General features: G+C 36.7%; 3 protein-coding genes across 3 annotated transcripts; 2 read left to right on the plus strand and 1 right to left on the minus strand.

Annotated features, from left to right (window-relative positions):
* Positions 1–1,865: 1,865 nt before the first annotated feature.
* Positions 1,866–7,243, plus strand: LOC137949956 (4-hydroxy-tetrahydrodipicolinate synthase, chloroplastic-like). Its single transcript, XM_068796239.1, has 4 exons — positions 1,866–2,053; positions 2,917–3,077; positions 4,089–4,172; positions 6,108–7,243. The coding sequence occupies exons 2-4, from the start codon at positions 2,992–2,994 to the stop codon at positions 7,033–7,035; spliced, it is 1,098 nt and encodes a 365-aa protein (XP_068652340.1). The 5' UTR covers positions 1,866–2,053; positions 2,917–2,991; the 3' UTR covers positions 7,036–7,243.
* A 636-nt stretch (positions 7,244–7,879) lies between these two features.
* LOC137950065 (rhomboid-like protein 11, chloroplastic) lies at positions 7,880–16,812 on the plus strand. The gene is made up of 7 exons (XM_068796421.1): positions 7,880–8,266; positions 9,461–9,582; positions 9,763–9,848; positions 10,336–10,376; positions 10,472–10,638; positions 10,729–10,791; positions 16,336–16,812. The coding sequence occupies exons 1-7, from the start codon at positions 8,062–8,064 to the stop codon at positions 16,528–16,530; spliced, it is 879 nt and encodes a 292-aa protein (XP_068652522.1). The 5' UTR covers positions 7,880–8,061; the 3' UTR covers positions 16,531–16,812.
* Positions 16,813–16,912: 100 nt separating this feature from the next.
* Positions 16,913–21,110, minus strand: LOC137950064 (pentatricopeptide repeat-containing protein At5g25630). Its single transcript, XM_068796420.1, has 4 exons — positions 20,914–21,110; positions 19,941–20,128; positions 18,494–19,405; positions 16,913–18,097 (listed from the first exon to the last, which is right to left on the minus strand). Exons 2-4 carry the CDS (start codon positions 20,007–20,009, stop codon positions 17,252–17,254), a joined length of 1,827 nt encoding a protein of 608 aa, XP_068652521.1. The 5' UTR covers positions 20,010–20,128; positions 20,914–21,110; the 3' UTR covers positions 16,913–17,251.
* Between the last annotated feature and the right edge of the window lie 93 nt (positions 21,111–21,203).

Genomic DNA, 21,203 nt, shown 5'->3' on the forward strand with positions numbered 1-21,203 from the left:
TTATTGTTTCTTAGGTCACCATATTTAATAGATCGATGGTTTATTTAACTAATAGGAAATTCATTTCATAAGGGGTCATGAAAGTAAAATAATGGAAAACATTATATTTAATATTTTTGTATTATTTTATTAAAATTATTTTTGTTTGGTTTTGTTATGTTATTGCTTCTCACGAGTCTCCTTGTTAAGTTATGGAGTTTAATTAATGCCTTACGCAAAGTTGACATGTGGATCGAAAGGTTCACGATATATTGATTGTTATTTCATTAAGAGTAATTTTGGAATTTTACACTTGCATTTTGATTACCCTAATTTTTTCTTTATATTTGTGGGCATCGTTATTAAGGTTATGATGAGTGTGTGTGATCTCTCTTGTAAACTACTTTATCGTCATAGTGAATTATTATAATGATGGAAGACAAAACGTAGTCTCACCTTAAGGCGAACCTGTATAAATATTGTGTTATCGTACTTGATTGGTTTTTCTTTTGCGATTATTATTGTTCTAGTTAATATCGAATTAGGGTGTATAATTCCTAACACTTATAACTCTTGATTCCTAAAACTCAACATACTCCAAATCTTCTTTATATACTCATGAAGTTTTCATATGTGGTTTTTTTTTATAAAAAGTTCAACCTCCCAGTTTCTTATCTCTCTTCACTTATTAGGTAAGGTTCTCTTTCTGTCTCTATCTTTGTCGATCTCTATCAACTTTCTCCTAGTTTCTCATTTGGAAATCGTTTTTCACAAATGAAAATTCTATTTTTTTTTTTTTGCTTAGGGAACCTCTTTTATAAAGAAATTCTTCAAATGGCATTTAATGTGAGAAAGAACTAAATTTTTGTTAATTTCAGTTTGAAAATCAGATCAGTTCTATGTTACTTTCCTTATTTTGTGAATTGTTCTACTTGCTTTGTCCTTCGTAATAGGTTATATTTGGATTCAAGGGGTTGAAGGTCCAAGGTATCTGTGTGATAGAGGTAGAGATAAATATAATAATATATATAAAGATAATGATAGAGATAAAGATAATTAGTGATTGAATTAGAGATAGACTCAAATATCTTCCCGAAAATATATAATTTGCAATATTCAACACTCCGTATAGAGGTAAAAACATGTAAAAAAATTTAATGGTGTAAGGATTGAAAAAAATAACTACAAACCTAAACCTAACTACTCTAGTACTTATTTATTTATTTTTTATATTTGAATAAAAAACTTATTTTTCTATCGCTTTTAACATCTCTAAAAGATGGGGTGAATTAAGAAAAATCAAACTAAAAAATATTTCAGTCATAAAAATAGCACAAATATAAGATATTTTGGTCTAAAAAATATTTAAAAAATGGTTTTATGGCTTAAAGAGTCAACTCGTGACTCAAGTGAGTCGAATCAGACATTAGATTGAACAGAAGTTATATTGACGAACTTAACCTTCTCTATTCTGATCCAATCCCTCTCAATGCATCCCGAGTTTATTCACTGAACCGGTTACTGGACCGGCTGGACCAGTCGGTCCCACATGCAGATTCCAGCATATGCTATATCGGAACCTTTATGGAGCCACATGGGACTGACACGAATGACAGGGATTGCATTATCTTATTCGGTTGACATTATTACACGTGGATATGACGTAGAGCAGACTTAATAGCTATCCATCCTTCTTATTTAGTGAATGGGGTTTGGAGGAGTGCTTGATGGGCTCCCTTCGGAATCCCTTCTAGTGAGCCCATTCAAGTAGTGTGACCTTGCAAGCACATAAAGTGGCCCCATTAATTTGTTCATGGGCTTTCCACTCACCCATTATGACACTGGATCTACCCCGGTCACTGCTGTCCCAGTGAAGACGTCTGAGTCTGACTACTGGGGTTGAGCCCGGCGGCGAACGACCAAACCTCTTCGCCTTATCTTGACCTAAAAGTTTCCACAGTCTATCTACTCCACTCCAGCTATCTCTCCCGTATACAAGTTACAGCTTGCACTGATGCTCCGGCGCGGATAGCGGCATCTGTCAGGACCGTTTGACGACCGCATTTGTTCATTGGTACGTTTCTTGTATTTGATTCTTTCCATATATGATGTGCTCAGTTTGTTAAGTCTACTAATTCCACTACTGTAAGCAACTGGGGGGTGGAAGAAGGAAGTACGCTACGTGGGTACATTGGTGAGGAAGGTGGATCTAGTGTCACTTCTCTTTGTTGTTAATCGAGTTTTGAGCTGTCTTGCTTTTGTTTAATAGTTGAATGTCCTGTACGGAATGTGGAGATGACCTGACGCTGTCATGCTTGAATTTTTCTTTGGAGTTTTTATGGAGTGCTCTAATTTTGTTAGAAGATTCAACTATTGTTGTTAGTTGGCCAGATTTTGACTTCCTGGTTTTGGCACCTGCAAGTTGTGAAGTTAAGAAAATGATGAAGTGAGGCAACCCTGTGAATCACAGATACAGAGGACTAAAACCATTGAAATGAACCATTAATGTGATGATGAAGTTCATCTTTTGACCATTTTTCGTTTTTGATAGATCCCTTGTCACCTTTTTTTTCTTTTGTTTCCTTTAGTTGCAATTATTTTTTCTACTTTTTTTAATTAATGTCGATTGTCTTTATTGCTGAATGCTTTGTTTTATTCGAAAACATTCTTTATCGTTCCATTATTCCTTTTCTGCATAAAAATCAGCTGCTGTTATTGCTGTCGTCATTTTGAACCTGATAAACCAGCTTCTGAACTGGTTTCGAATTGATAAAATACTTTTAGAAAAGTAAGTATGACTTCAAATTTAAAATAAAAAAAAAATCTTGCACATTGATGTTGATGTTATTAAGATTGCGAATGGCTTTCCGAAACTCAGAGGATGTTTGACCTTGGTTCTGTATTGAGCAACATCTAACTAAACTTTTGTTTTTCCAGGTATTTTAATTATCTGTAACTTTGGAGGTCAGTTGGTGAAACTTGAAGTATTTTTGTTGGGAGCTGATAGTGGAAATGTCATCATTGAGGGGCCACAATCTGTGTTCAAGGAATGGAACCTTTAGGTTGCCTCTAAATTCTTTGCCAAAGTCATATCAGAGGTTAATCCCTTTTCTGTCTACTGTTTCTTTGTTAGTTAGTTGTTAGTTCATAGTGTATATTGGGTCATACTTTATATTTGTTTCACCTAAACTCTTTACTACTGAAGAAACTTGGACAAATTTCATTGAATTGATTTCTTCTTTATTATGAACTCCTGAAAAATGTACTAGCCACTTGGTTACCTCTGTTTTTCAATTGTTAATCTAGATGTTTCTACAGTACGAACATATTTTTTTTGGAAAGGTGTTTCAGGCATTTCATTTCTAGCATATTTTTTTTTTCTCATAGAGAGAAAAAGCTCGAGAATGTTGAATTCATCTGGCTTTTCCACCAACAAAGAAAGGTTACTATTTAGTCTGCTCATAACTTGCAGGTTCGGCATCCCTATATTTCATTCTAGTGACTTGTCTGATCTTATTAGATGTCCAACACCTTTATAGTTTGCTAAGATGTCCAGTAGTTGTTAGCTCAACACTGGTAGCCTAGTTGAAATGGATCTGATTTCTACTGGAATTGACTTGATCGTTAGATTATAAGTTCATATTGAACTGGACCAAAATTGTCATAAGAAAACTTTTTAATCTTGAAGTAATTGTTATTTTGGTAGAGGATGTTTTGTTTTTTCTCCTCCCACTGGGAAATTTTCCATGTCAGGCATATCTCTATCCGGAATGCTTGACTGGTATTTACCCACTAATATGACCAGGGGTAAGTTGTACTATGCTCTGAAAACCTGATATGCATTTGTGACTCTGGGACTCTTACTCCAATTATTTTTACATTTTGTCCTTTACTTTCACTCGAGGACATCCTAGTATCATAAATATTGTGGTCGTCAAGCTGGAGCATAAACTTTTTATTGCATAACTCCATTTGGCCATGCTAAATTCCTTTTTTTTTTTCTGAAGAAGGGCACTATTGTATTTCTATGTTAATTGCCACTTAACTCCTTAATTGACTTGATATTATTTTCTTATATCATAGCATTCCTATGGCTTTGCAAAGTGCAGGAGAAATGTAAAATGGAGGTCCCCAGAAGCTGCCATCATCTCCAACTTTCATCTTCCAATGCGTAGTTTTGAAGTAAAAAATAGGTTTGTTCAGAATGTTGAACTTTGTATCTTTGAATTATTTATTTAGTTGTTCAAAATTGTGTTGTCTTATATGTTCTTAAGATGGTCGAGTATTGTGGTGTTCTTAGATTTATTTGTAGTGATCATGTTTCTCTTGATACTTTCAGGATGCTTGGTCTTGTGAAAAATGTTGTGTTGCTACTTTAATGACAATTTTTTTTTTCATTTTAAGAAAAAAGAAACAATGCTTTTTTATATCCGAATAACTTCTGCACTATGAGACCTTTGAAACTTGACTTGTTCTGATCTTTTCCACAAGTATTAATTGTGGCGGTGTTAAACCAACATCCTCCTACCTAAGGAAATGGAAAACATTATTAGGGAAAAAGTATCTTGTTTACAGGCCTTGATCATTTTAGTAGATTAATCCAAAATCCCAATTAATGTTGTTAAACCAGCCGGTTGGGCTTCTGTCTAGCTCTTATATGACCGAAACCGCTTTAATACTCAATGGATGCCCTATCTGATATGAACTGGACCCAGTGTTGTGTCAGTGTCGAGAAGTGGAAGCACCGTTGTCAGGTTTCTCTTAGTTCTTATCTTCCTTTCTTCCTTAAATGTTTCTGATTCAAGCTAGAGTGTCCTTTTGATGCCTAAACAGCTATACAAAATAAACAAGAGCTTAATAATCTTAAATTCAGCTGACCTCTAGCTTACATGATTCAAGTGTGATGAGAACAAAAATTAGTGAAATCAAGAAGAGTTTTGTGGTAGAAAAGTTTGATTAAGTCTCAGGTGTAAGCCATAGAGAACCTCATCCCTGCCGAAAAATGAAAAACCTGAAGTAGCCTTGAGAAGAACCAGTAACTTTCTGCTTTAGTGTCACTGTCTCAGAGAAGAGTCTAATTCAGAGCCTCAGGCACGTGGTCACTTTGTTGCATTGCACTTGAGTATGGATGGGACATCCTAGGATCACTCACCAAAACTTCATCTTTGTCTTTTTTGCAAGATGCTGCTCATTTGTTTGAATTTTTTGAACCTTAAATGGCAATCATTGCAGGTATATTGGCTTGCCATGATGAGATGAGAAAATCCTTTGATGGTAGACACATGTTAATCTTTCTTCTTTTGTTAAGGAGATGTCGAAAAGCTTTGCATTGACACTTCTGTTGAAAACAAGATATTCTGGACCTGCTTCTACCATGAATGCCTGAAGTTATTTGTTTTAAGATGATCATCTTACTATGAAAAGAGAAGCACTTGATTGACGTGGAAACTCTCGACAGTTGCTACAACATTGCTCCTAATACGTTCAGTTAATTACCATAAAAAATCCCTCTTCTTAACACGGTAGATATTGGCTGAACATTTTCCTTGATAACCATTCTTTCATCTGAAAAAGTTTGCTATCTCATTTTGTTATATGATCTATTTTATTTTTTTCATGATAGGGAAGTCTTAATGGTGCTGAAGTGATGATATTTTGAAACAAGTAACTTCTATATAAGTTTGCCATGTATTAGAAGTTTCTCTGAAAAAAAGTAAAAATAAACATCATCTTACATATTCTAATTTGTCTTTGTTTGTCTATTTAAAAGGATAAATATTCACCATTTTATAACAAGTGTTGAATCAGTTGAACAGCTAAAGGGAACTAATAATGAATATAGTATTTGGAAATTGTTGAAATCTTCACAGGTTCAATTCATGGCTTTGTGCCTAGCCATCAACAGTAATTATAGGGTTCTTAATTTTGGTTATATTGGCCGTATACTGTTAATGTTAAAAATCTGTTCCATGCTTCACATCATTTTGTTTGACAAACGGGTCCTCTTGGGAATGAGTTACAGTAATGAAATCAGTTGGGGCATTGGTCTTTCTCTCGTTACTCTGCTGGGGCATGTTAGTTGAAACAGTTATCTGCCATTAATACAATGTTTTATCTTGTCAATGTAGGACATCAGTTGAGGATATAAAGAAGCTTAGACTGATCACTGCCATCAAGACCCCATATTTACCAGACGGTAGATTTGATTTGGAAGCTTACGATGCTTTGATGCATATGCAGATAGTAAATGGAGTTGAAGGTGTACTAGTGGGAGGCACAACTGGTGAAGGCCAGCTTATGAGCTGGGATGAACACATCATGCTAATTGGACACACGGTCAACTGCTTTGGTGGGTCCATCAAGGTAATTGGAAACACAGGAAGTAATTCAACTAGGGAGGCAATCCATGCAACAGAGCAGGGCTTTGCTGTGGGAATGCATGCTGCACTCCACATCAACCCTTACTATGGAAAGACCTCCCTACAAGGATTGATTTCTCATTTTGAGACCATTCTTTCCATGGGACCTACCATTGTCTACAACGTGCCATCTAGAACAGGGCAAGACATTCCTCCCCGGGTGATCCACACACTTGCTGAAAATGCCAACATGGCAGGTGTTAAAGAATGTATGGGTAATGATCGGATCAAGGATTACACTGATGAAGGGTTGGTCATATGGAGTGGGAATGATGATCAGTGCCACGATGCAAGGTGGATGTGTGGGGCTACAGGAGTAATATCGGTTGTTAGCAACCTGGTTCCTGGATTAATTCATGAGCTCATGTTTGAGGGGAACAATTCATCTTTAAATTCAAAGCTAATGCCTTTGATTTCATGGCTGTTTCGGGAACCAAATCCGATAGGTCTGAACACTGCTTTGGCACAATTGGGAGTGGTGAGGCCTGTCTTTCGGCTGCCTTATGTCCCACTTTCTCGTGAAAGGCGGGTTGAGTTTGTCAATATAGTGAATGCTCTTGGGCGGGGAAATTTTGTAGGAAAGAAAGATGTACAGGTTATGGATGATGATGATTTTATCTTGGTCTGTCGGTATTAGATATTCAAGCTGTGCTGTAGTCTCTTGACCTTTTTTTTTAGTATTAGAGATCATGCTTAGCAAAACTGTGAGGTAACTGAAACAGTAACATAAGCACAAAGCCTTAGAGGAATATATATATGTTTTATATTGTCAGCTTTGCCGTGTATGCCATATGTACTTTCAGTTTGTTTTTGGGAATGAAGAAATAGTAGCCGGCTTTTGCTTTTACACTTGTAGAACTTCCTGTCAATTACAGGTTTCTGAGTGAGGTATGTAGCTTTTATTGATTCTGAATTTCTACCAGCTACCATCCGTTGTAACAGTGGTTCAATTGAGAAGCAGGTCTGGTCCAATTCAGAAAAATGTTAGAAGATTTTCTTACATAATTCTGCATCAAAATATTTTCTCAGCTCATCTTTCTATCTGCATTTGATCATTTTTTTCATAGTTGAAGTAATCTCTGTTGCCGGCGCCTGTTTGGCATAAATTTGGGCCTGCCGTAGTGTTATTGCATTGATTTTATTTCTTAATATAATAGTTATTCAAAAAAGGTGACATGATTAATTTGTCGTCTAAGACGCTCAATCTTAGATCAAGAAAACGGATAATTTTGGAAATCAAATTTTAATTTTTCGTTGGTCTTTCTCTATCTAAACTAATTTACATTGTATAAAATGCTCTCTTAGTCTGAAATGAAACAAATAAAAGAATTTATGCGAATAAATAAATAATTCACCAACCTTTGAAGTCTGATCTGATTATAACTTTTTTTTTTCCTTTTCCGGATGGAATTCTCATCTGATCTTGATTATAGTCTCTGATGACAACCTGTTTTTAATCCCTGAGTTTTTATTTTTACTCAAATACAGAGACATTCTACTCGATCAAGTTATTGATATGGACGGTTGAGTCGAAGTAACTGTGCGAGTATAAAATTTCCCGGAAGACGAGCTGATATTGTGGCGGAGACAACCTTTTCTTGTTTTCTGCTCGGAAATTAAAAGTTCAAGCTCGGGGGATTCTGGTGCTATTCAACGTTCGAAAATGGCGCAGTTAGGGTTTCTTCTGGGAAACAGATTCATTGCTAGCAGTGCTTCAATTTCCGTGCAACGTACATTTCAATCAAACTCCAGCCATTGTTTTCACGTTCGCGCCATTTATAGTTTCTTAAAATCAGGAAGGTTGGGACGAGGTGGAATAGTTCTTCCAACATCTCGATTTCGTCACTTGTGTAAGATGAAAAACTCAGGTGCGCTGTTCCCCCTGGTTTCCCTTCGTTTCATTTCGTGGGTTCCTCCATTTGTTTCGAGCATTATTTGCTCTTTCTTCACATTTTTAGTCCGAAGAAGTTGCTTCAGAATTCAGAGATGCTCCACTTGCATTCGATTTTCTCTTTTCCTGTCCTTTTGAATACTCATGTTCTCTCACTTTTAGCTGTTCTAGTTGGGTTTGTCTATGATCTCCGCTTATGCGAATTTACTTTTAGCTCATTAAGCATTCTGTGTTTTTTCTTCCCGATTCTTTCCCTCCTTAATATTTTTATTTATTTATCATTTTTTCAGTTTTTCTTCATTTTCAATCGTGAACTGTCTAATTGAAAAATGAGAGGAATACAAACACCAGCTCATGTTATACGTGTAAATGAAAACCGGCATGAGAGGAAACATTGTTGCAAATGGGTTTTGTTTTTATTTTAAGATGTACTTGCACTTTTTTACAGTACGACCTCCTGAACTGGCTGTTTAATGAAAACTTGTATCCCTTTCTAGGGTCACCTCATTGGGGCTGAGGTACACATTGAACATGAGTAAAATTGTATACTTTCTTAATCCTGTATCCAAGTACAACACAGGTCCATAGTTTTGGTTGTCCATTTAAGCCTACAAGTAGGCTATGAACTGACTACAGATATTTTTATCACTTCTTTTTCTTGAGCTCTCACATTACTGTTAAAGCAATGAATCTCGAAAGAAGCATATCCTTATGATGTTTTACACTTTGAAGCTACAAATACTCGCCCATTAGATATTCAAATTTCACTCTTACCCTTACTCTAAATAATATTGATTAACTAAGTTCTGGACCTTTGGAAAAAAATTACCTGCTTCTTTGATAACACCATTATGTATTGTAAACCACTTTTTGTGCCTAATTTGTGACAAATGCCTGCCATCTGGTTTTAGAAAGTTTCGGTGCTTTGCAATCAGATGTATGTCAACTCCCTCTGAAATCATACATATCTATGTGTTTGCATAAGGAAAAACTCTTTAATGCAAAAATTATCTTCTTATGTCCTGTCAATCCTCAGCCTTAGTGGTAGGATCCTATGATTCTGTCATCATCCAATTGGATCATTTCCTAAATTTCTCCTAGTGGATACACTTATTCATATTTTCTGGTATTGTGGATTTTGATATCTTGGTGCTTAATTGTGGTATGTTAGATATTATTTCACAGCTGGAAATGGGAAAGCCTGAGAACCAGCAACCAGGCAAACGTGTGAATGGAATATTTTGGATATTGCTTCTTAATATCGGTATATATGCAGCAGATCACTGGCTTCAGGTACTTTCTTGCATATTTATTGTGTTTTTGTATGTCTGTTGCCTGTTCTTTAAGCTTTTTCTTCAAAATACTCTGCGATTCTGGCCTTGTTATCCACCCATTTCAGTTTATGCATTTGTGCTGTCTGTTCTTGGTGTTTGTGGTGCTTCTGATCTGAGTTGGCTATGACTTTTCTTTCAGCTTAGGGAGATGAAAGCTCTGTATTTATATCATGCCTTTCCGGAATGGTACCAGTTTATCACTGCAGCATTCTGTCATGCTAGTTGGTGGGTTTTTCTATTACAAATATACTGATGTATGTTTATTTATTGATTTGTCAAATGTCTTTTTGGTTTCTCAAATGATTTATTAAATGAAAGGAAAGTCCATTTGGGGTGTATGTTGTAAGGGATTGGCCATACAGGTTAATTAAGCTGTAGGGTACCTCCTCCACCCTGGTAACTGTTGGTCTGTTGATCAAGAAGGTTGAAAGCCCACTGTCATATTTGTTCCAATGTCTGATTGTTTAAGTAATCTCTGTCCTTTTATTTATTGACCAAAGCTGTTGGTCTGTTGGTCAAGAAGGTTGAAATCCCACTGTCATATGGATTCCAATTTCTGATTGTTTAAGTAATCTCTGTCCTTCCATTTATTGACCAAACTCTCCCCATCCTACTTGTTTTATCTTTGGTTCAGAAATTTTGCAACCACAAAATTTTCTCTTTGAGATTCTTTGGGTTCAAGATTTACTTGATTTCCTATGATCCTTTTCAGGAACCATCTTTCCAGCAATCTCTTTTTTTTGTATATATTTGGTGCGGCTTCTATCTTTTCTCATTTTGCTGTTTGCATATTCTTATCACAAACCTTAGGAGGTTGTCATTCTTCTTCTTCTCTGGTTTGTCCATAGGAAAGCTTGTTGAAGAGGAGGAAGGAAATCTTGCACTTTGGATCTCCTATATCATAACAGGGGCTGGGGCAAACCTTGTCTCATGGTTGGTTCTTCCACGAAATGCAGTTTCTGTCGGGGCCTCCGGTGCTGTCTTTGGACTCTTTGCTATTAGTGTTCTGGTCAAGGTAAGTATAAAATTTGTTAATTTTTGTACCTTTTTAATATTTTCTGATCATAAATTCAACTGGTATGTTTTTTTTGAGTTCATTCCACAGATAAGCTGGGACTGGAGAAAGATTCTTGAAGTTCTTATACTCGGCCAGTTTGTTATTCAGAAGGTTGGTAATCTCATTTCTCTATTGAAGTTGCCAATGACAACTGCACCATGTTACACTCCGTTTTTTTCTCATTTCATTCTGGAATCAGCTCTCTTGTTCTCCTCTTTTTTCTCATCTTGTTTCCAACTTTGGTTGCCTACCATGATTATCATGCTGCATTCCTTGTGTTGAACACTCTTGTTATGGATGTGAAGTAGAATTATATTACCAATTACAAGTTAAGCCCAATGTTAAGTTGGGCCAGGCGCCTTGTATTAGTTGGACCAGGGTCCATTTTAAATGACTAATCAACTTAGGAGTTTTATTACCCACTTATATAAATCCTGCAGGAGCTCTAGCTAAGGGTGGCATCGAACCGAGCCAATTCGTGAACACTTCAAGTTCAGCTCGGCCCCGGCTCGGTTCGGCTCGATCAATCTCGAGCTCGAACCGAATTCGAGTTCTGGGTTGCGTTCATTTAGTTACACGAGCCGAGCTTGAGCAAGCCTCGGTTCGGTTCGTGAGCCTGCAAGCCGTCTCGGTAACTTAAACGATTTCAGGCCTTTAGGGTCTTTACTTTTCAGTCTTCGCTCTTCAACTTCAGAAAAATCGGGATAATAATGTGTTGCAGAGACGGGATGGAAAAATCGCCACTCTCGCCTCTCAATCTCTCCTCCTCTCCCGTCCACTCTCCACAACTCCACTTATCTCGTCTTTCTCTAACAAATCGAGAGAGTAAAAAAACTCTTTGGTCTCTGCCTAGAGGGATGCCCTATTTCAATAGTGTCATCACCTTCTTCACCACCGAACCTCGAGATTTTGCCAATAGTGCCCTATTTTTTCAACAACCTCTTCAATCAACCGGTTTTTGTCGACATTTAAAAAATTCCTCGTCAAGGTTCGGTTTTGCGAAAGGTTCGATTTTCTTATTTTCTGTTTATTTTGTTCTACTTATGAATCTATCATTTTGTGAAAGATTTGGTTTTTGTTTCTTTTCTTCTACTTATGAATCCAGGATTCAATTTTGAGAGTAATTGTTCGGTTTTGGTTTTTCCTTTTCTGTTTCTTTTCTTCCTTACTGTTTTGCTTTACGGAAATGTGAAATATACAACTGTTCTGAGAATAATATACAACTATGTTGCTTTCCAAGTCACCTCTTTGCTTCTAATTGAACTTCCTTTCAAAGAGGATGGGTGAATGGCCTGAAGTTGGTCTCAGCAGTATTCTTCTAGCTCCTAGAGGAAAGTGATTAGCCAAGATTGAGGGCCAAGAATTTATTAATTTTTGTTAATGCGGGTTTTACCTTTGATTAATCCATGTAAAGGAGGCTCCTGCAATTGGTATGTTAACATGCCTGTTGTCTTTTTACGAATACTGAAAAGGATTATATCGATGCATTGTCCTACGGCCTACCAGTAATTTTAATCTGGCCTCTAGGTCGCCCCCTCCGGGATTTGAACTCTCGACGTGGGAGCCCGCTCTGATACCAAATGTTAAACACCTAGCCAATACTACCCAAAAGACCGGCCTGTTAGGAGCGGAAGACATAGGTACTTAACCCAGGACCATAACAAAGCTCTGCTGCATGTAGTGGCAATGTCTACCCTCAAGTTTTGGCTATAATATGCATTCCAGTGACCATTTTTTTTATTCATATTACCGGCCACATTACCATTGGGACAATTTGACATTGGTTTTACTAATGTTCCTTCCTTGTTGGTCATTTCATGTTTCTACCAAATGTCAATTACTTCCATAATCGCCCATGCCATAAACAAGTCATTCAATCCTCTTCTCACTGTTCTCTTTTATCTTCATAAGTAACAGAAAAACTTGTAAACTTTGGTTTAATGAGAGACAAGTAAGATTATATTAAACTTTTATACAACATCTCACCTCCCTGAAAATACAAGATGTCTCACACCTCTCCACGAGAAACTTTCCTTGTAGACTATACTTATAAATCTATTTGCAACACTGTTCAAATAGTGTCCTTGTAGCATAAATCCAAGTTCTAAAGATGCCACCCTTACTGCTGCATGTAGTGGGAAGGTCCTTAAACCGGAATTGCTGCCCATTGAAATCTATCATCTTTTGGATGAGGTGGACTGCAATTGAGAATCCCCCTATGCTGTCTTGAATGAATTCCACCACATCCTTATCCCATACAATTGCCAATTCCCCCTGCTGAGCCTTTGCCATTTCACACTGTCCATTCTGCGTTTCTTTTATACCAAATGTCCTTAAACCCTGTCATACACTGGACTTTCTTTTCCTGCTGTAATACTACTATGATTGTATGATTTTCGAGATGCTCTCTGATTATTGCTCTTTATGGGGAGATCCTGTCTGTTGCATTTCATGACATGAGATTCAAGGATATGGTTCACTTGTGGTGAACATGGAAATAAGACTAGTTTGGTGTGTAATCTGTGAATTCTTCTTTGGAGCACCCGATGGTGGCTCCAAAGTTGGCCAGCAGTGGAAGGAAATTTCTTACAAGTATTCTAAATTGGGTTTGAGACTTGCTCTTCTGTTTCTTGGTTAGGGCAAGTGCTGTAGTTAACTGGTTTTAAAGACTCGAGGTTTAAGTCGTTGGATTTTCATTTCAGTGGGGTTTAAGTTTGGGAGCAAGGGCTTTTGCAAGCTCATTCTTCTACAACCCTTTCTTTTTGGATTTTCACCATCATTGAGCCAGGTTTCCCGGTGTTCTTGGCTATTACTCTAGTAGCTTGGTACTCAAAACAATATACCTTCAAGGAGGGTACAATTTATTTGACATGTATTTTATGCAAAACTTTAAATGTAGGATGAAGCTCGAACCCGACTCGGACTTGAGCTCGAGTTCGATTCCAATTTTAGGTTCGAGGCTGAGATTGAGCTCAAGGTCAAGTTTGAATTATTCAGATCAAGCCCAACTCAAATATATGTAGGTTCAAGCTCGGCTCGACTCGATGCCACCCCTATCTCTAGCCATTCCAGATGTGGGACTTTTACCCATATGTACATCCAAAATGAAAGATGTTCTGAAAAATAGGTGATTTGGGGAAAAAATAGAAGAGAAAATGAATTTCTGGAAGAGAGGCAGCTTTTCTGCTTTGGAATCCGAGCCAGAAAGACTCTTCCTGCTTCTTTATAATCAGGGTTTAAGTGAAATTTTACAATAGGGCAAAAATGCCTTTCAATACTTACAATTACATATCTCCTAAAATACATGTCTAAATTGAATGAAAATTTAACTAGAGATAAAATAAGACATTCTCTATCTAATAGCCATACTATAAGAGAAAAATGTAACATTGAAAATCTAAGAAATGACCAAAATACCCTTGAACTTGTATTTTAACACTCCCCCTCAAGCTGGAGAGTAGATATCAAAAGATATCACTAAAGGATACATGTTCACGTCTCCCCAAAGGCTTGGTAAATATATCTCCCAACTGGTCTACAAACTTTACATAAGGAGTTACCACCTTCCCCTACATAACTGCATCTCTAATGAAGTGACAGTCAACCTCTATATGTTTCGTTCTCTCATGGAATATAGGGTTGCTGGCAATAAAAATGGCTGCCTGGTTATTACAATTCATAACCATAGGGTCAGGTAACATAAAACCAAACTCAAGAAGCACAAACTTAAGCTCACTAACTGTATGAACCATTGCTCGATACTCGGCCTCTGCACTGGACCTAGCCACAAATGTTTGTTTATTACTTTCCAACTTATCAGGTTGCCTCCAACAAAACAATAGTAGCCTGTTGTAGTACGTCTATCCATCTTACACCCAGCATAATCGGCATCAGAATACCCAAGTACATCAATTTTCCCATTATGAGTATACAAAAGACCTTTTCCAGGTGCACCTTCAAGTACTTCAAAATCCTCTGAGCAGCTTCTAAATGAACTTTTTGAGGATTTTCCATGAACTGGCTCACAACTCCCACAACAAATGAAATATCCGGTCTGGTAACTGTAGCATAGATCAGTTTACCTACTAACCGTCGGTATTGAGTTTTATCCTTGAGTGTAAGTAGATTATGATTAACTTCCATGGGGGTGTCTATAGGTTTAGCACCTAATAAACCATACTCCTGTAACATATCCAGACGCAAGCATTAGGTTGACGACGCAGACAGATTTGAGAAATTTTCTCAAATTGGGATCATTAAACACTTCTAAATCCCAACATTCAGTCAAATAGAAGCAGTAATCATTCGCCAATAGGATAAGATAGGCAGAAAAAGGAAAAAAATGAAAATTTTACCCTACCAATCAAGAAATGTGGGAAAAACCTTCAAGGAGATTGCTAAAAATGGAGAGAAGATCCACCAAATTCAAAGAAACTTGCCCAAGACTTGCGTTACTGCTCTAATACCATGAAAAATAGGTGATTTAGGGAGAAAATAGAAGAGAAAATAGATTTCTGGAAGAGAGGCAACTTTGCTGCCTTGGAATCCGAGTCAGAAAGGCCCTTGCTGCTTCTTTATAATCAGGGTTTAAGTGAAATTTTACAATAGGACAAAAATGCCCCTCAATACTCCAAATTACATATCTCCTAAAATACAATGTCTAAATTGAACGAAAATTTAACTAGAGATAAAATAAGACATTCTCTATCTAATAGCCATACTATAAGAGAAAAATGTAATATTGAAAATCTAAGAAATGACCAAAATACCCTTGAACTTGTATTTTAACATGTTTTATAGGCCGTAAGACAATAAATTTCTGGGAAATTTTGTCTGGTCCATGCTCCAGTAGTCTGGTTTGGGTTTCCTTAATGGAGTGGTGCTCCATGCTGACATTAACTAATCAATTAATTCAACAATTTCAAATGTTAATTCCTATTTTAAAAAATTGATTAGCAAATAGTGGACAAAGGTTATCTTCAAAAAATTAGTCATGAAAGTCATAATACTACTGTTTTTATATTTTTAGCAAAAAAGGAGCATGCAGAATGGAACCTTTTTTTAAAAAAAAAAAGTTGGAATAGGAACTTTCTGTGAAAATATTATATATACTGATATTCTATAGCAATAATATAAGGACTCTTATTTACCTACCCAAAATTATCACATGAACTATCTGCCCCTGAATTTGAAATTACTACATATATGCTCTTGTAATATATAAAGAAAAAACTTGCGGTTAGACCTCTACCTATTAGATTCCAGGTGACTCCTGTTATAGTTTAAAAATGGCTTGTGGATGCAAATGATGTGAGACCTGCAGAAAGACCTTTAAAAATGTTGCAACTAGTCTAGTACATGGTTTTTAGATAGATTCAGCATCATTCTATGAGTTCATGATATGAGTGATACATTGACCTATAAGTCATAATTTCACTTTTAGGACGACTTTGATCTTTTTAATCAACAGTTAAGAGTTCAGTGATAGATAACAACCTGAGATTGGGAAATTTTTTTGTGGTAGTCTAAAACTCAAAGGCATGTTTGAGTTTATGAGATGTTTCATGGTTTAGGTAATTAGCCATGATTGTAAACGGTCTTCTTTTATTCATCCTCACTTTACTGATATTTAACAAAGGACCATGAATAACTTAGGTGATGGAAGCAGCAGAAGCTTCGGCAGGGTTGTCACGTACTCTTGTCAGAGGCTATTCTTTGGAAAATGTAAACCATGTTGCACATCTCTCTGGTGCTTTGATTGGAGTTGCTCTTATATGGCTTATCAGTAGATTCCCATCTGCAGAGCCAGATGAATTAGCTTCAAGGAAAAAAACTGACAAACGAACTTGACCACTGTGACCACTCTACTCCAAATGGACTGGTTTGAAGCTTGAGGTTTAAACATTGGGAGTCAGCTTTCAGAATTCATGCACAATCCTCTGTTCTTAATTCCTATGAAGCTATTTTAGACAAATCTGGTGGGAGGTACTTTTTATGTATTTATGCAATATATTGGATGGGAGCTCTCTGTCACAGTCCCCTTCTTTATTGGGGTTATATTGTAACTTAAAAGTCTTATTGAAGAACCTTTAAAAGAAAATCCAAGGATCTTCTGATTGGGATTTTCCAAGTCACTTGAGTGTTTTATTTATTTATTTATTTATTATTTGGTACCACCATGAAAGGGTTGAAAAGAAGCTGCGACATATGCGACTGAGCTCATGACCAGGAAAACTGTAGAAGCTTTATCGGCCTCAAGGGTAATGGCATTTCAACAATATTTGAAGCAATGTGACATTTAAACATTTTACATCTGCATTCTGAACAACAAAACAATCAATTGTTTCTTCTCTATACATGGTGCTGCTACACATGAATGGCAGATGACAGACAGGCTTCACGATATCGCTATCGCTAGCCCTGATATCTACAACTGGATCGCCAACATACATGTGCCCGAGCCAGGGAAAATGCAGACTACGCATATCCAATAGCTGGATAAAACGCTGAAATTCTTCTCATAAAAAGCATAAAGGTGGACCCAGATTTCACTTGCCAGTATCAGAGCTCCTCAAATTAAGAAAACCAGCCTTGATGAATTTACAAACTGGCCGTATATACTGAACTGCACTTGAGATTGCTTTCTGCAAATAATGGGTGATTTTGCACCAAATCTACATGTTTGAGCAAGAAACATGACTTTACCAGCAGTCCAGATGTTCTCTGATGAGTGCTCGGAGTCTTTCAACGCCATGCGGCTTCTCTTGGCAGACCCATTTGAATCGCTACCAACTCCTGGTATCTGTAACAGACTGGAATATGAAGCATTCAAATTCTGTTTTTGATAAATATTTTCTACACTTTCCATGGGTACCTCTTCAGTAGCCAAGATCCTATTGGCATCGCTTGTTAATCCAATAGCTCTCCAGGCATCTGCAACAAGTTGTATGCTGTTATTGCCTGGTGGGACACCAGCTTCTTCCATCTCTTGAAGCATTTCTTCCGCTTTCCATGGCTGCTTTGCTTCTCCATAGCCCCATATTATTGTATCAAATGTCTTCAGATTGGGAGATACACCATCTTCACACATTTTTCTGTAAATCCTCATTGCATTTCCCATCTTGAATGCATTGCACCAACCACTTATAATAGTGGTGAAGATAACTACATTAGGGCGGACGCCAAACCGGTGCATGGCTGTTAGAAGGTCTTCAGCTTTTTCAGGTTCCCTGGCTCGCACATAGCCCTTAGCTAGGATGCTATATGCATGAATGTCAGGTTCTACACCAGCCTGCACCATGTCATCAAAGATATCTCTGCATTTCTCCATGAGTCCTGCTGCACTCCATGCATTCATTATGGTGCTAAATGTTATCACGTCTGGTTTGACTCCCAATTCCTCCATCAATGTCAACACCTGTTCAATAGTTGAAGCAGTCATAGAAATGCTAAAAAAAAAATTCAAATCACTAGAAAAAGCACATGTGGTTCATTAATTTATTATTTTCTATGACTACCATAATGTGGTTAGCATTTGTGAGCATGGCAAAGTGTATATTGTCCTTCATTATAGGCTACAATATAGCTTAATTACCATGTTCCTAATCCCAGAAAAGAGATATTTATGATACTTTTTTGACAAAAAAAAATGTATGATATATAAAAATAGATCTCTTGCCCAATCAAACTAAAGAATAAGATAATAATTTGATGATGCTTTTCTGCTACAAATGAAGATCAAGATATCACAGGCAACACAATCACAGTTGATGGAAGTTAATGGAAAAAAAGAGTGTCAGTACAAAATACCTACCTCATCAACACCGTCTGTGTCTGTAATGTCTAGAAACCCTTTTATGAGGGAATTAAAAACAACCAAATTAGGTATGACACCAAGCTCCTTCATCCTGTAAACAAAGTTCAAGGCTGCTCTCATATTGCCTTCTTTGCAGTACCCATTGATGATAATTCCACAAGTTCGTTCATTGGGTTGCACATTCATATTCTGCATCTCCGATATCAAACCCTCGGCCTTAAATGTTTCTCCATTCAGGGTATAAGCTCTGGCCATGGTATTATAGGAAACAACATCAGGTCGCAGTCCAGAAGCCACCATCTTGTATATCACATTCCATGCTTCTTCAATTTTCTTCTGATTACACCAAGCTCTGACAAGAATATTGTAAGTTCTCAAGTTGGGTTTTGTGTTTTCCTCCCTGGACATCACATCTAGTAGTTTGACTGATTCATCTGGCCTACCGGCTATTCCATAGCCTTTTATTAAAGTGTTATACGTGCTAGTTGCTGGGTTACATCCACTTTCTTTCATTTTCCAAAATGTTTTCATAGCTTCCTCTACATTTCCAGCCTCAGAGAAGGCATTAATTACAGCATTGAAAAATATCGAGTCCGGTTTCATTCCATCATTCTTGACTTGAGAAATGAGGGAAGGGATGTCATCAAAGCGCTTTTGGACTGTCAAGGCAGATAATACTGTTGTATATGTGACAAGAGAAGGCTTATGTCCACCTTCTAATAAGCTGTCAAATATAAGCTGTACCTCATAGGGTTTGCCTTTCTCAATCAAGATGTTCATAAGTTTTGTTTTTGCACGAACTGTTTGGCAACACTCATTGCTTGAGCAGACAAGGCACCTGTTCTGAGTTTTGGAAACTGAGGAACTTGAAATTGGAGATGATTGAGTTCTTCCAGGCAGAGATTGTTCCTGAACGAGATAAAGAACAATGAATCAGCATCTGGGTTACATGAGGAAATATTACAGAAAGTTCAGAATACTTGTGACAACATACTAGTTATTTCTATAGTTTTAAAATGATATTTTTACTATATAAACTAGTCATTCTCAGATCACAATTAACATGCAAAGTAAAAATACAAATGCTTAAAATTTAAATAAAACATAAAAAAAAGGTAAGAAGAAAGAGGAAAGTTGTTATTAATTCACAAAGTTTTCGGATTTTATATAATTTTTGGAATCAGGCTGTCATGTTGAGTTAATCATGAACTTTTTTTAAATGTTATCATGGAATTTTCAAGATCCTGATATAGTGCTAATATATATTACTAATCTTGAGATGCTAACAATACTGAGAACAGAGTAAGAATCAAAATGTTTTTGTATACTTGTTCCCTGCACTTAAAACCAGGTTTGCTATGGGTAGCAAATGCAATAGAAACAACTTGACAACCTGAATGTTAAGATCAGAAACCATCACAAAAACAGGTAAAATGATCCATACCTTATGGGTTGATGCTTCATTATGTTCTTCCTCATTTACATGTAGCTCCTTCTTCACATTCTCGGCCATTTCTATCTTCAACTTCTGTAAGCTGGATTTTCTTCAGATTTATTAAGATAACCTTATTGACAAGCATATCCCATTGCTAAGACATTTCATGTTTTTTGAAGGACCGAACACAAGCTTCACTGCCAAGGACACAAATATCAATAAAACAGCTTATCATGACAAAGTTATAATTAATAACAATAATAATAATAATATTAATTATTATTATTATTGTTATATATCTTTTGGGATGACAAAGAGAAGCCATTCACAAGCAGAATAATATCTCCCTTCAAATAAGAAGAATGTACAAAATTTGCACAAAAACATTAGAATCCTCAGTGGCAAAGGATCCAGAGACATTAATGTCCATTCAGAACAATAGTCTATCTGAGACATTTTCTATTCCATAATCTTCACCTTAATTTTATAAAGGAAAAGAAAGAAACAAGAAATGTCAGCAGCTAACCAGATAATCTCCAAAGAAATTATACAGATATCGGCAAATGAAAGAATGTTTTTGAAAACAAACTCCAAACTGGTTGGTACAAAGGGAAGCGTAAAAGTGACAGGAAACAAGTTTAATTTCATATATTACTATCAGCACCGGAATCTCCTCCCAACCTGAAAACGGCGGCTAGCTAATGACGAAATAAATCAAACTCAAATCTCTGAAGCCAATAAAAAATTCAATCTGGGTACTGTTTAGAATTAGTTGGCCAAACTTAAAAATAGGATTAATCAGGGAACGAGCTTGACTGTGAGCAGAAAAAAACTTCAGCTTCAAGCCGTGGAAGCCTCTTCTCATAAACAGAGAATGACAACGAAGACGATAAAACAAATTCCATCACTGCGGCCTGCATAATCTGGGCACCATACTCGCTGAAAACGTAGTAGAAGTGAAATTTAAAGCAAAGAAATCAACCTGCTATACCACCTCTGTGCCCTTTCCGCAGGCCAGTAGAGGCAGGCCGAGCGACGTACTAAGGCTTCTTGCGTTCCATGTAATATTCAAACAGGCACTTGGAAAATCTTATCCACAAAAATATGATCGACAAATAATACGGCCAGCAAAAAGAAGGGAAACTTGAAAAAGTAAATTCTAGTGGTTGGTGTTTTTCCACATTTTCTCCTTCTTCAGACATAAAAGGATAATGCCATTTTGACGCTCACGCCTCCTCCATTTCTTTCTAGTTCTTCTCTCCTGTCTATTTT

Source organism: Aristolochia californica, unplaced genomic scaffold (assembly GCF_029961685.1).
Source record: "Aristolochia californica isolate CCGP_79_NKW_82.1479 unplaced genomic scaffold, dmAriCali1.0.hap1 SCAF_14, whole genome shotgun sequence".
Lineage (NCBI taxonomy): Eukaryota > Viridiplantae > Streptophyta > Magnoliopsida > Piperales > Aristolochiaceae > Aristolochia > Aristolochia californica.